Raw genomic sequence first — 16252 nt, 5'->3', positions numbered from 1 at the left:
TCACACAAAACAAAACACCATCCAGGTAACACATGTGATACTAAAATTATGTGGCTAACACTTTACAATAAGGTTCTGTTTGTTAACATTAGTTAACATGAACTAACAATGAACAATACTTTTACAGCATTTATTAATCTTAATGTTAATTTCACCATGTACTAATATATTTTTCAATCAAAAGTTGTATATGTTAACATTAGTTAATGCATTAGTCAATGAACAATTGTATTTTTATTAACTAACATTAATAAAGATTCATTAATGCTGTACATAATATATTGTTAATTGTTTGTTCTTGACACCTAATGCATTAACTAATGTTAACATATGAAACCTTATTGTAAAGTGTTGCCAATAATGTAATAAAAATGAACTAAACTCCATAAAATATAACATAGAGCACCCCAATGTATATAACTGATATCAAAAATAAGAAGAAACATATCTATTTTCATAAAATATAATTAAATGTGATGGCTCACATAGGGACTTTTGGGAATGTCCAATTATTATTGGGTAGCTTGGCAAGTATTGACGCTGACTACCACCCCTGGAGTCGCGAGTTTGAATCCAGGGCGTGCTGTGTGATTCCAGCCAGGTCTCCTAAGCAACCAAATTGGCCCGGTTGCTAGGGAGGGTAGAGTCACATGGGGTAACCTCCTCGTGGTCGCTATAATGTGGTTCTCGCTCTCTGTGGGGCGCGTGGTGAGTTGTGCGTGGATGCCGTGGAGAATAGCCTGAAGCCTCCACATGTGCTATGTCTCTGCGGTAATATGCTCAACAAGCCACGTGATAAGATGCGCAGATTGATGGTCTCAGACACGGAGGCAACTGGGATTCGTCCTCCGCCACCCGGATTGAGGCAAGTCACTACGCCACCACGAGGACTTAGAGTGCATTGGGAATTGGGTATTCCAAATTGGGGAGAAAAAGGGGAGGAAAAAAAACAAACAAAAAAACAATAGTTTTCCGTAAAAGTACATGTAATCTCTTGTAAGACATCATTTCAATTTGACCATTAATTATTTGGTACTTTTACATCTAAATTTTTTATTTTACCATAAATTACATGTATTGTCTTATATATTATCATTTTAACTGTATACGTTAACCAATTAATATTTTTTTACTGTAGCATTTTTACATTCTCTGTTGAATTACAGACATTTTTTACAGTTATAGAAATCCCAACACATATGGACTAAGTAAACTTACATTTTAAATGTCTACAGTAAGTGTTTTCCACTAAGTGAAATTTCGTTTGTTTCCATTTTAATGAAGTAAACTGATCGAGCAGCAAAAATAAACTTTACTTTGGAGTTTACTAAACCCTTAGGTTCATTTTGACACTCAAAATGATTTGAGTTTCTTCATTATTATGTGTACAGCATAAACTAAATATATTTTGTTGCAAATGTAGTGTCAAATAAAGTTAAAAACATAACTTTATAAGTAAAATAAAAATATTTTCAATGAGCGATATTTGCTGAAAATTTACATTTGGTGTGAATAAATTTATTTTAGAGGAATTTAACACTTATTGAAAATGGGGAATGAATGTTAAATTATAATGTATTCTCTCTGTGTACAGTATAGTGATATAAAATTAATGTAGGCACAGTTCAGATAATTTGGTATTGGATATTTTTTTATGAGAAATGTTTGTTTATAATGACATTACTGACTTTTGTTTGCAGATGTTGATATCTTGGCAAATCATAGCAGTTTGTGACACTGAGATCTGAAACTCTATTGCAAGAGACAACAGTCTTATTCTCATGTGGGAAGCAGGAGAATTAAGTCACCATTTGCTCTCCATTTATTCTCATTACTGTCTATAGGAGAACCAACTAGGAAATTAAAAATATCTCAATTTTTGTTTCCTGAAGGAACCCATGTTTTCCAAAAGCAAACTGTGTGGTTTTATCAATCTATGTTTATATGTCTAAATTTGACCTCAGAAGTAATCTAAGTTTGACAAAATCTTCCTTTGGGAACATGTGGGGACATCCTCATTGGGAAAAGCAATTTATAAATAAATGATGTATTTTTTCTTTCTCTAAAACTGCAAAATGATTGTTTTAGGTATAGGGTTAGGGTTTGGGTTAGGGTTAGTCTATGGTCATTATAATTACCTATGGTATTCCCATTTAGATAGCTAAGTAAATGAGTGTGTGAGTCCTGTGACAGTTGTTTATTAGATTTACTTTGATCTCAAAACAGATACTCACACCCATGTGTCAGACATGCAAGAAACACATAAACACAAGCTGATAATAAAGCATCATTTATCCAGAGAAAGATTTGAGTGAGCCTGGCCTAAGCCATCTTTTATGCCGAAATAAGGGCATCCATTTGATGGTTCTCAGCATATAGGATGAATTAAGCTATACTGCACTGATTCAGACCGGCTTCTCTCGTCTTTCACTCTCACATCACAACACAAGACGAGAGAACATTCAAGATTTAACTCAGGGTTAGTACTGGGCTTGATAATAATGCAGTTAAACTTTTGGAGCTATTTTTAACTAAAGGAGCAAAAATATGAGTGTGTGAAGGACTAAACATGGAAGGCTGATTGGAGTGTGAGCAGACGGAGTTACATAACACCTCCAACATATTGCCTTATGCAGTGTCACTCTCTCTTTCACATACACACACACACACACACACACACACACACACATTTACTTAGCTGCCTAAATGGTAACTTAACACAGACTTCTTTTTTTATTTAAAGCTAATTTTAATTACTATATAGAGTAACCCAAACCCTTCCCATCAAACCACTTTACAATTTGATTTATTAATAAATTATTCAAATTGATATCCCAAAATGTCCCCAGAGTTAGGTTTTGTCCGATTTAGCTCACTTTCGAGGACAAATTTGTCACCAATCTGCCATCTGCCTTCCTGGTAGACACACACACACACACACACACACACACACACAAAACAAATGCTTAACCCCCTCAATCACAGCAGTGGAGGATACAGTCCTAAACTCTCAGAAAATTAACCCTGCTGAGGCTTGTGAGACAAGGACATCTGCTTCCAATAAGCCCAGTTAATACTCGTTATCTCCACATTCAGGGATTTCTCAGAATCCTCATCTGACCCTCCCTTCACAGATCTGACTCTCAGACAGAGCGCCACGGGCTGTCACCCTGTCGCTGCAGAGACAGAATAAGATGTATGCGCCGGAATGAATAGAAAAACGTAGTATTTATGAAATCTAAAATTATTATGGAATGAGTGTAAAATTCTTTCATGAGCCTATGAATACCAAACACCACTTACTGATAGCCGAGGAAGAGTTGTTCTTTCACTGCACTGGGAGAATTGTGTGTGTGTGTGTGTGTGTGTGTGTGTGTGTGTATGAGAGAGAGAGAGAGAGAGAGAGAGAGAGAGAGAGAGAGAGAGAGAGAGAGAGAGAGAGAGTGAAAAAGGTCTCAATTAAGAAATATTATTATTATTCACACACATGCACATGCTTATCTATTTAAAGGAGGACATACTACAGTCTTTTATTAGTTTTATATTAATCTAATAAGTACTGTAACCTTAACAAAACAGTAATTTATTCCATAAGGAAGTCTGATATATGGCAATAGCCTACATGTAAAACAAATATAATGGCCATTTTTGAAGTATTTTTAAATGTATGTTGCATATACTGTATGTGTGTATGGCCATTTTTTTTTTAAATGAGATAGATAGATAGATAGATAGATAGACAGATAGATAGATAGATAGATAGATAGATAGATGTGAGAGGTCATAAAACACAACAGCATAAACAGCTCATGCAGAGACTTATTTACCCTCTAGCTTTCACGACACGTGTCAAGTTCTGTGCAAAGGGATACTGTTAAACTCTTTATAGCTCTCTTAAACATTCTGTGAGCAAACATTCTAGGAATTGCCATAAAAATACATAAAACAATTTCTGAGATAATTGCCACAAATTTTATTGGAGCATATTACAAACCATCTGTCAGATCCAGGACAATGTTCAGATTTAATCCCTCTGCCTTGCTAAATAAAATTGCCAAACACATGTGAAGACAGTAATCAGAGAGAGACTGACCTGCAAGGCAAACAAAGCTGCTTTTTCAACATTAATTTAAACTCAATACATTTCATGCGGCAAAGATAGTGAGAAAGACAATCAAGTAGAGGCACTATGTAGACTGTTTAACACACCATAACAACAGAATTCACACATGTTTTTTATTTTTATTATTATTACTGTTAAATACATGTTATCACATTGCTACAAACAGTAAGTGCATTTCCCTCAGCTATAAAGAAAATGAATACAAATGAAATATCTCAGGCAGAAAGATTTGCTTCAACCTTAAATGAGGAAAAAATAAATGCTGCACATTATTTGTCAAGAAGAGACACTGTAGACTGTTAAAACACTGTAACAACAGAATTCACCATTTTTTTATTGAAAATATATTGTAGTATCCCATTTTTACATACTAGAAGTGCATTTTCTCAACTGTTAATAAAATAAAATCAAATAAATGTAGCAGGCAAAAATATCTGTTTCAACCTTAAATGTGGAACAAATAAATTCTGCACATTATTTAACAGTTTTACTTTAGAGATTACAATCTCATTTGAATTATATTCAAATATACAGAGATACAGAGATCCCCTTATTCATTTTACAGAAATATTTTAAGATTTTTATGTGATGATGCAATGCAAATTTTTCAAAAAAGTAAATTCAGTGACGGTGAAGACACAAGAGCTCATTAGGATCAGAAATTGAGGAATAGTTTTTCCATTTAAATGAAGAGTTTACACAAAATGTGTTATATTTAAATCCTCAGGGTTCAGTTTAGGCACTTATTTCATAAGCATTATAATTATTAGTTAAGTAAATTACATAATACAGATAAAACACTAGTCTCAAAATGTGTGCCATTTTTGCACATTCATAATGATTTGTGAATAGTGCACTGGTGCTTTTTCAAGAAACCCTTTATTGTTTGTCCTGTTCAGATATTCTCATTCAAGCTTTATCTTTGTTTTGCTTCTATCTTATTAACAATGTTATTAGGATGATACAATTATATTAATACAATGATACCATGAAAAAGTGACACTGTCCTTGAGTAATCAAGTATATTCAAAGAGACATGGCAGAAGACGAAATGACAGAGAGACTCAGAGAGAGAGAGAGAGAGAGAGAGAGAGAGAGAGAGTGAAGAAAGAGTGTAGGGGGAGGATTTGCTGATGGGTGATCCTACTCGTCTGACGTTCTGCCACTTTGTTCTAATCACCACTTCCTAGAAAACAATTTCCTAGTGTGTGGAATTCTGGGAAGCCTGTTGTACTGTAGGTAATCCTGGAGAAATTCCACTCATTTCTCATCTTCTTACACCATGAAATGAGTCACTCTCTCCTGCTCTTACTCAAGATGTACATAAAGGTTGTGTATGTATGTGTGTGTGTGTGTGTGTGTGTGTGTGTGTGTGTGTGTGCAATGCGTTTCTGTGAATAATGCTTGAGTTCCTTGAAGGGATTTCTATCTGATGCATTTCTTTTGCTGACCTGAAATCGTCCCATTAAAGGGAAAGTTTACCCAAATATGAAAATTCTGTCATCATTCAATCCCCCTCATGTCATTCCAAACCTGTACAGTATGACTTTCTTTATTCTATTGAACACAAAAGGAGATGTTAGGCATAGCATTTAGTCTCAGTCACCATTTGCTTTCATTGTAAGTAGAAAAGATCCTTATGTGCTCCACAGCAGAAATTATATAGAGAAAATATCTAGTGAAAATGAATGTATAAAACTTTGTGTTGCGAACTCACTCCTGTTTTTCTCCTTCTGGTTTAAGAAGCCTGTGAGTGTACGTACAAGTGGTTTTTACCAAGTGCAAAGTGCTTCAGGCTTCCTGGAACATTAGAATGAGTTGATAATGTGCTATTGATCCCTCCACAAGCTAAGAATTCTGGAATGTGGCTCTTCATGTTGCCATAGTGATAACAATTTCCATACCTTTATTTTTGTCATTGTCTGATGAATTGTCTCTACAGGCATGATTTGTAATTGTATGAGTGTGTATCTTTGTATAGGTGCTGCCTTTCAAGCATAATTATGGTAAATTCGTTCTTTGAATCAGTTCTTCTTTTTTTTTAAAAGGACTCTGTTGTGCTTTATGCAACTCCAATCAAAGAGAAGCAATGCTTAATAACAGATGAGCTATGTTCCACTGTTAGATTTAGAGAAGGCATTTAGTTTAGGTGTTTTCCTTTCTTAAAGGGATAGTTTACAAAAAAAAAATTTTTTTTTTAAAATTTAAATTCTGTCATCATTTACTCACCCTAATGTTGCTCCAAATTCGTATATGACTTTCTTTCTTTTGTGGAGCACAAAAAGAAATGTTACACAGTATGTTAGACTGAGTCACCATTCACTTTCATTGTATGGAAAAAAGATGGGGCTCATTCTTTGTGTTTCACTGAAGAAAGTCATGATTAGGAATAGCATGAGGGTGAGTAAATGTTTTTTACAGTTATTTTTTTTATTTTTTGTTACCTGTTTATTAGCAAGCCCAGTATGATGTGCAGTGCAGTATATACTGATATATCTTATCAAATATCAGATTAGGAAGAGAAAAATTGAATAACATAGGTTTCCTATGAAAAAATAAAAATTTCCTCTACCATAGAATAGTACTTCAGTGAAAAATTAAGCAAATTTAAAGCATAACTCGTAGATAGACTGTTTTGCTTTTTTTATTTTTATATATATATATATATATATATATATATATATATATATATATATATATATATATGAATAATGATTGAGTTTATAGCGCCACCTGCTGTTTAGATGCCACAGTAGAGGTCTGACCAGTAAGTAGGATAAAAGATCAGATTTCTACAGAGTAATGTTTACTCTAGAGCTCATGCAATCTTATTATAGGTGCAAACAGGGCAACAGCAGAATGGCATAATTTTACATATACACAATGTGACCATTAAATAGGAAAAACACATTGAAAATAGTTTTACAGTAATTAAAACTCTAAAAAATAATTTGAAAAGTACAAAAAGAAAAATATTAAAGAATATATTCAAAAATAAGATTCTCCCCTTCATAATTCCTTAAACATACATAGATATAAAAAGAACAGAACTCTCTAGCAACCCATGATGTTCAAGGTTACCGCACACTTTTGCAGTCAGAAACTGAAAACAACTTATGTTCCCATTGCTCCTTCATACATTTTCAGATGGCTTCTGAGGACTGAGGCAGAACAAATACTTTGCACTACTTTGTCCCATCCTGATAACAAAAGAATTCCCCACCCTGATCTGAAATAGGCAATGAAAAGAAAGTGTTTTTATCTGAAAATGTATACAGTTTTGTATTAAACTTGTAATAGAGAAGTTTTGTCAGTAATTATCAAATCAAATCATAAACTTCTCCCTTGCCGTAATCCATTAAGGGGAAAGATTACAGTGAGCATTACAGGGAAATCATTCAAATCAGACTTACAGTGAGTGAGTCCAGTGTGATGATGGCTCCTGAAAGTTGTTTAATCTCACAGAAAATCACATGGGATGAAATCCATTCCAAAACACACTCATGTTCCTGATCTCCCTGCAGACCTGTTACATTCATCTCACTTTTACTCAAATTCAACTTATCTGCCTTTTTCTGAAAGAGAAAGAGAGAGAGAGAGAGATGAAGAGGTGTGGGAGTTGATTGTCACTGATAAATACTTTGGATAGTGTAGCCAGCTCAAATTTTAACAAAACAGTCTCTCATTAAATTTGATGTGTATAATGGATGGAAAGATTATTTGTCCCAAGAAATACAGTTACTGTTACTTTAGTCATTATATAGCTAAAGTCACTTTTTTACCTGAATATACACCAGAAGACTGTCAGACTCCTGAGAGGTAGTGAATCCAGTGAACTCCGGATCAGGCAGGTAGGAGAAATGATCAACACAATCAACAGTGGAATTCCCAAACGTAATAGATAAACTAAACACAGTAATGCCATCATAATGGTGGGAGAGAAACCACACATCATGAGAAAGAGGGAGAGAATGAAAAATATGACTTTGATGAGACTTACAGTGCAGTTCAAAAGTCCACTTGTGAAGATGCTTCTAGAGTGAAAAGCTGAATTAACACACTTAAGGTTAAGTTAACACACAAACAGACACACTCACACAAACAGACACACTCACGTGCACACTTTTTCTATCATAGTGGGAAATTTCCATTGTAAATACAGTATATTGAACTAATTACATATTCATCCCTAAACTCTTACAAACCTTTCACGAGTTCTGCTTCTGGAAAGGACAAAACAACGGCTTGTTCAAAAACAGAAGACAATAAGGAAAACCAAAATCTTGAATTTACGTCAGCTCACTTTTTGGTTTATCGTGCGAAAAATTTAGGCCTACAGCGTTTACCAGCGTTCCGTCGTCAAGAAAATGCAGCATCGCGACCTGGTCCTGATCACCCTGTCGGTGTTTATTGTGCGATAACAACCGGCTGACTGTACATTATACGTTACTTACTAACCTTCTCTGTTTAAAGTTATCCAGTATTTCAACATTAACTTCTTGACGCTGGAATGCCGTAAGGGGTATATTTTGTGACAACAACCGGCTGTCTGTATATTATCCTGCTTATTACACAGCTACTAACTAAATAAATAAATACATGGACATAAAATATTGATTTGCGTTTAAATTATGTAATTTGAGAAGAAAGAATTCGCTGAACAGCTGGAATCAACCTCCAGTTTGCGTCAGAGTTCTGTTGGTGTTTATTTTGTGAAAATGACCGTCTGACTCCTCAATATTCAGCCTTTTACAAGACTACTCGCCAAATAAATTAGTAAATGCATATGAAACAACTGATTTGAGTTTAAATTATTTTTTTAGCTCACTTGTAGAGATCGCACCGGGATCAGAGAAACAGGAGAGACGGCTCGCAGAACCCGGATGAGCGGTCTGCTATGTCTAAATCCCCGGATGTGCGGTAGTTACATAGCAATATCTGACCGCTGGATGGCGCCATTGACCAATCAGAATTGAGTATTCCATAGAGCCGTGTAAAAAGCGATTTTATCACACTAGTGTCATGTTACCATGAATTATGTTTAAGAAGTATTGTGGCTGTACTTTTGAAAAAGTGTGTAGTTAATGTTCTTTGAATTGGACCGGTTCACTTCACTTAAATTATGTGCCATACTCAACATTATTTTTTTAATAATAAAAAGAGGTATGAGTCGAAATTATTTTCTGTGGTAATCAACATTATGCAACAAACACTGTCAATGGCGTTTAACTTGTATTGAACCTGAAACATTCCTTGTAAGAACAAAATATCTATGAATTTATATTAGGTCTCTGATTAGCAAACTGTTCAATCATCTTCACTCTTCTCACGTTCATACTTTTGTCCCATGATTGATATGCAGCAAAGTGCCCCAAAACTCTTTTTTTTCCTAAAACATTTTGAAGTTCTGCCATCTCTGACCCCTCCCGTCCCACCCACTCCTCGCCCAGCTTTTTACATGGGGCGGGCGGGGGGGGGGGGGGGTCATGACACTTTAATTCAAATTAACCAGCTTTATCTTCAATTTGAGACAATGAATATAGCTCCATGATCTGTGGAATGGAATGCACGCTGTCCTTACCAATTACCAATTATACCAATTTGACTTTGTCAATCAAGCCTCAACCTTATGTCAGTAACTGCAGCTCTAAACTACTGTATGTCAGTGGATGATGCACAAAATCACCAAGTCAAAGAGCTTAGTTCTGCTTTTATTTTTTTGCTGTCTGTGTCGCACGTGGGTATTTTTGATGAGTGAAAACACAAGACTGTTTCGGACGCAGCATTTTTTATCTGCTAACGGCACTTCGGTTCCGGGGCAAATTCCAAACTGCATTTATTGCTTCCTTGAAGGGCACTGCTGCGGGAGGGGACACCACTAGAAAGCTCGTTCAAAATGAATCTTTTCTTGAAGAGCCCTTCCACAAGACTGTTAACGAAGGGTACATTCATACAATAATGCCATGTTTCCTTCAGAGTACCCACTTTAAGGTCTCTGCACTTCGGAGGGAGTAGGGCATAGGGATCCACCCCCGTTTCTGCTGTAGCGCGCAACAGACACCTGCACTTCATTTTCTTTAATACTTTCGTGATTTACAAAGAAATCTCATGATAACACAATATTACTGTTATTGTGAGATTATTATGAGGTTTTAATTTTGTATTATTTAACTATTTTAATTTAGTTAATTTAGTTTAATTTAAAATGTATCCCCCTTTTCTGGATGACCAAAAAGGCACCTTTAGATTTGTGAATGAAAGGGGCAACACAAGACTTGATTTAATCAGTCTGTAATTTTTTTTTACCGTAGAGTGTCACTGGAGCTCTGAAGGGACACGTTCATACTCAGATATACAGTATATGTAGTATAGTATCGGTATACATTATACATACTGAACACAGGTTGGCAAAGACACATTCACACAAAGCCTTACTCTTTTGGAATGCAGTCCAGATCCCCTCGAATGTGGATTTTGGTGACAGATTCAAGGTTCGTCCCTCTTAGTAAAACTCTGTTTCTGCCACGGAAAGAAACTTTGTTGGGCTCTAGGGAGAGAATCTCAGGCTCCTATTGGATACAAATGGTGCACTTACTTGATGATCAAACATTCCACTAATAGTACACAGAGCAACTGTGTTTTAAGAACTTGCATGAAGTCTACAAGTCTTAAAGTTACATGTAGAAACGATGACACAGCTTTTTCATCAATAAAATAAATACTTTATTCAGTCTCTGTCATATAAAGCCCAAAGACATTTAGATTTGCATGTCATGTGATTGTGACCGAACGTTTGTTGAAGATATGTTAAACAAGAACACAACTGTTCTTTAAAAAAGGTTTAACAAGAAAGTTGTTCCTCAAATGTGAAACAAAATCCTCTGAATCTTTCAAAGTGCTGTTCATTTGAAAAGGGAACAGTAAGCAAATACGTCCCTATTCTGTAAAGTGGAGCATATACTGTATGCAGTATGACACTTACTTTATAGTCCGTCCCAGAGTGTAAATCTTTACATAAATCCTAAAGAGTGGAGAAAGAGATGTCAACTTTAACTGGTTCATTTACTTTCATTTTCAGCCAGTGCATTGATATGTCAGCTGTTATGAATACTGCATTAATATAATCCTGACTCTTTGAAAGGGTTTCTAGATGATTTGTAACATAAAGTACAAAAGAATAAGATAAATAATAACACAGTAAATTGATATAATCATCTTAAGATTCATGTTGAATCCATGTAGAAAAGAACACTTTACATGTTTTACCACTTGTAACTGCGGCCCAAATTCATGTGTCCAGACACACTGTTGGAGAGAAGAGGACCAATGACACCCAGCTGAGATGCACTGCACACACCTGCATTAATTCAGTGTTACAATGTGAAGGTGTATGCTTAAATGTTTGAAATTAGTTTTGTAGACAAAAATATAATTGTGCCAACATATTAATTTATTTCATTATAAAACAAAAATTTAATAAAAATTAAAAAAAAAGATTCTTTTTTTTAAATTGATGACTTGGACCAAATAATAAAGAAAAGCAGCCAATAAGTGCCCAACATAGATGGGAACTCCTTCAATACTGTTTAAAAAGCATCCCAGGGTGATTCCTCAAGAAGTTGGTTGAGAAAATATCAAGAGTACATGTCTGCAAATTCTAGGAAAAGGGTGAGTACTTTGAAGATGCTAAAATATAACACAGTTTTGATTTATTTTGGATTATTTTAGTCACAACATAATTCCCATAGCTCCATTTATGTTATTCCATAGTTGTAATGACTTTACTATTATTCTCAAATGTGAACAAAAAATTATAATAAAGAATGAGTAAGTGTTATTATATCAAGAACTTCACAATATCCACCGTTAGATGTTCCACACGTAACCAAAGTGCCGTTCGCGTCAAAGGGCACCAGAATGGTCACTGTATTGGGGTGTGTGGCATTAATGATGTCCTTTCTCTTCTCCTCAATTAGATCGTATTTCATCTGATGAAGTCGATGCTCAGTAAGAACGTACAACTTATTTTTTCCAACCACAAAGTCCTTGATGTCTCCATCAAAGTTGTGCGCATCTTTGCAGAGGCAATATTTGACAAGTACAAGTATTCCAAATAAGAATCCTCTCATCTTGTACATCTGAGTGAACCCCAAAAGCAGCTGAATTGATGGGTATTGTTACCGGAAACCGACACAGCGAAGTGCAAATGCGCTCTGATGCGTCCACGAGCGAAGTTGATAGAAGTGAGAGCAGCGCAGTGAGATGGGAGATAACTTAAAAATAAATAAATAAATAAAAATAGGCTAATAATAATTGCACTGGTGCGGAAATTGTCGTGTGTTTTTTTCTTTCTTTCTTTTTTTTTTCTCGTTATATTATTATTGCTGTTCTTTCACTTTTTATTATTTTTGACAATTTCAAATGATTACATTTTATGTATCCTAATTTATTTTATTTTTATTATTAAATTCTTAAAAGTGGCAGAATGAATTTATTTTTGATCGTCGCCACGCGCCGCAACGGCTTGGGCTGTCTACACTGAGCGTCGAAATTAAGCCCATCGTACAAAGGAGGTGACTCTCTGTATGTTCCTGGAATCCTGGTAGGCAGCAGATACCCTAAACCCGCCCCACCCTTATCCTAACCATATGGAGCCTTTAAGGCTGAGTACCCTGCCAGGAACAGCCTAAGGCACCTTTGTCCCATCGCGCGAAATTAACATTCTTAATGACGTGCAGAAAGCACTGACCAATACGCTGTGATCTTACTTTATTTTCAACGGAAATCCACAGGTAGGCCTATAAACATTTACTTATAATAAAATTATTATAGTAGCCTAATGATAATATTGGTAAAACTGCTTAGGCTATACATTTGGTTAGAAACAAAATCATTTTTATTTACTTGACCAGTAACATCACGAGCTGGCTTTTTGATACAGCAGTGAAAAGTTCTTTAAATATGTAAGCTCTGTGACATGCATAGAAGGGGGGCAGCAGGGCGCAAGCCCCTGCCCCTTTCATACACAAATTTAAAGGTGCCCTTGGGGCATCCAAAAAAGAGGGATACATTTTAATAATTAAATTAAAATAGTTAAATAAAACAAAATTAAAACCTCATGACAATCTCACAATAACAGTACTATTGTGTTATTATGAGATTTCTTTGTAAATCACGGAAGTATTAAAGAAAATGAAGTGCAGGTGTCTTTCACAGGACGCTACAGCAGAACGGGCGTTGATCCCTATGCCCTACTCCCTCCGAAGTGCAGAGACCTTGAAGTGGGTACTCTGAAGGAAACATGGCATTATTGTATGAATGTACCCTTCGTTAACAGTCTTGTGGAAGGACCTTTCGAGAAAAGATTCATTTTGAACGAGCTTTCTAGTGGTGTCCCCTCCCGCAGCAGTGCCCTTCAAGGAAGCAATAAATGCAGTTTGGAATTTGCCCCGGAACATCGAAGTGCCGTTACCAAGCATATAAAAAGGCTGCGTCCGAAACTAGGAAAATGCTGCCTCTGGAAGCTGTATACGGAGGAAGGAAGGGACCAAGACATGTCCGAATCCAGTGTCCGTGTCACATCCTGTCTACTGAGATCCCTTCATCTGATCGATTTTTAAAGGCAGCATAGATGTATCCTTCATTGCCTACGAAATCTCACAATCCTCGCGCGGATCCACAACAGTTGAGCTGAATAAAGAAAATGGCAGCCGAAGAGGCAGTTGATAGCCAATTTGTGTATAAATGTACGTTTTTATTCACTTTTTCCAACTTTTGATTCCATTTCTAAGTAGTATTTCAGTTATTAAATATTCACTCAGTTATTGCCAAATCTCTCTTGATTTTGTTCTAGATTATTATACCATTCAGTCCAACTGAACTACAATGAAGCAGATGCATTATCTTTAGTGGACACCAGATGGCGATAATCAGTTGCTGCTTTCCTAGCAACGATGTGACGTTATGCTGCCTCAGTAGCCTGTCCAAACCCAGTTTCTGGAGGTACTTTCATAGGCAAACGCTGTCTGTTGTGTCATTGACTGATAGGGCAGCGAGGCAACAAGACAACCAAAGTCAACTCCATATATAGGCCTGTATATATAACTATATAATATATATTATAGGCTACATAACAAATTCTATATATTACTTGAATGAAACATGGTGTTAAAAAAATATGTTGGTGCAAGTAGCCTATGGTGGAAGCCTGCCCATATTGGATAATTAAAATGGGAACAGTATTAAAAGTCAGTGTATTGTTTGCTGAGCACAGTCTGATATGTAAGGACTGGCACATAGAAGTTGGGGTTTTAATAAAAAAAAAATCAAAATGTAAACATTTTGGTTTCTAAATTAAGCGACCACAGACACACTATTTGCATATGTGTTGCTTCATCACATACCATTTTCAAACCACTTCCACTATAGGCTATTCGTGACAGGGTTGAGAACAAAAGGTGTCCACTCTAAATCAGATAAACAAAATTCAAGGGCTTTGATGGCTGAGATGAAAAATTAAGATTTGTTGGATGTTTAATTTGTGCACAATGTTGTGGAGAATTTAGACAATTAATCAAGTGTAGTTTATTAAACAATCCAAGCTGAAATCCCAAGAATAATTGTTTTTATGTAATTGCAGTTGGCCATCTGTCCAGTCAACATGAAATATCAAGCAGCAGCATGTAAAGAACTGCATACCTTTGCAGAAATCCCAAGTAGTTTTAAAATAAGTTGTCAGTAAAGTTCAAGAGAATGCAGTCATTGCTCAACTCGTTCCTACTTCGTATTTTCTTTTGCGCTTGCAAATTAGACAGTTGAAAGTTTAATAGGAAGCATTTAATGGAATGATCTAAATGGCGCAATAAGGGACACAGATTTATTGATTTTGTGCAGAAGTCATCTCGCATCTTTCAGCCCCGCTGCTTTCACTTCCTTACACTCGTGGACGCATCAGAGCGCATTTGCACTTCGCTGTGTCGGTTTTCCGGTAACAATACCCATCAATTCAGCTGTTTTTGGGGTTCACTCAGATGTACAAGATGAGAGGATTCTTATTTGGAATACTTGTACTTGTCAAATATTGCCTCTGCAAAGATGCGCACAACTTTGATGGAGACATCAAGGACTTTGTGGTTGGAAAAAATAAGTTGTACGTTCTTACTGAGCATCGACTTCATCAGATGAAATACGATCTAATTGAGGAGAAGAGAAAGGACATCAATAATGCCACACACCCCAATACAGTGACCATTCTGGTGCCCTTTGACGCGAACGGCACTTTGGTTACGTGTGGAACATCTAACGGTGGATATTGTGAAGTTCTTGATATAAATGATATCACAAACAGCATTTACTGGGAAAGATTATCGGTTGGTCCACAGCAGAATGAGACATCTGTAGCATTCATAGTTGATACCAGCCCTCAGGTGAGCCCAAATGGCACTTACCTTTTGGTTGGGAGAAAAGACAAGGAGTCTATTACCTTGCGAAACACTTTGGATTCTGACAAAGGTGGCATTTTCTCCAAAGCAGGTGAAGGATCAGAAGCCTACATTGAGATCACCAGGAAAAATGTTGAGTTTGTTGACGGCTTCCAGGTATCTTTGCGCAAACTTTCGTATGTGTTTCTCAACGCAGAGACTGAGACCGAATGGAAAGTGCATGTGCTCAGGCTGAATAACTCTAAAATAAGAAAAACAGATATTATCAAGAACTTCAAAGTTGCAACTATTGAATGCTGTAATGATACAGTTCGTCCAGTTCTTCTCGCCTCCACCGTTATTCCTTCAGTGAATGCCGTTATCTGGGCAGGTGTCTTCAGTGCCCAAAATCAGCACGACCCAGAGAACACAGCACTGGCTTTTTACAACATCAGTCATATTGAAGGACAAGTGAAGGGGTTCTGCTCTAACGGTGCTAAGAATTGTGATACTGAGGTTGGGAATTAGTAAGATATTATATCACATTATATATATATATATATATATATATATATATATATATATATATATATATATATATATATATATATATATATATAATTTTTATAAAGCTCATAGTTTCAATCCAGGATGTTGATTGGTCAGTGACTGTGCTTTATACAAGATAAAGCTCATCTTTGACCTTTTA

The 16252-nt window shown here is 35.9% G+C and overlaps 2 protein-coding genes across 6 annotated transcripts in view; one reads left to right on the top strand and one right to left on the bottom strand.

Moving 5' to 3' along the window:
• Positions 1-6844: 6844 nt before the first annotated feature.
• Positions 6845-15713, bottom strand: LOC127436889 (uncharacterized). Of its 2 annotated transcripts, XM_051691378.1 has the most exons (7): positions 15606-15713; positions 11390-11428; positions 11106-11144; positions 10559-10692; positions 7906-8029; positions 7537-7698; positions 6845-7352 (listed from the first exon to the last, which is right to left on the bottom strand). In XM_051691378.1, exons 1-7 carry the CDS (start codon positions 15639-15641, stop codon positions 7257-7259), a joined length of 630 nt encoding a protein of 209 aa, XP_051547338.1. In that variant the 5' UTR covers positions 15642-15713; the 3' UTR covers positions 6845-7256. The 2 variants fall into 2 exon arrangements, with proteins under 2 accessions (XP_051547338.1, XP_051547339.1); XM_051691379.1 differs by lacking the exon at positions 6845-7352 and having other exon boundaries at positions 7674-7698; positions 7906-8157; positions 11381-11428.
• LOC127436877 (plexin-C1-like) overlaps positions 14292-16252 on the top strand; it is a 35437-nt gene continuing 33476 nt past the window's right edge. For 2 of the 4 annotated variants that reach the window (XR_007896470.1, XM_051691345.1), the window contains exon 1: positions 14292-16059. Coding sequence is in view for 3 of the 4 variants with exons in the window: in XM_051691345.1 (XP_051547305.1) it covers positions 15154-16059 (906 nt within the window). In the remaining variant the exon portion in view is untranslated. The remainder of the gene's footprint in view (positions 16060-16252) is intronic. The other 2 variants (XM_051691343.1, XM_051691344.1) reach the window with 2 other exon arrangements.

This window comes from Myxocyprinus asiaticus, chromosome 47 (genome assembly GCF_019703515.2).
Source record: "Myxocyprinus asiaticus isolate MX2 ecotype Aquarium Trade chromosome 47, UBuf_Myxa_2, whole genome shotgun sequence".
In the NCBI taxonomy this organism is placed as follows: domain Eukaryota; kingdom Metazoa; phylum Chordata; class Actinopteri; order Cypriniformes; family Catostomidae; genus Myxocyprinus; species Myxocyprinus asiaticus.
This window is presented reverse-complemented; position numbering and strand designations above follow the sequence as displayed.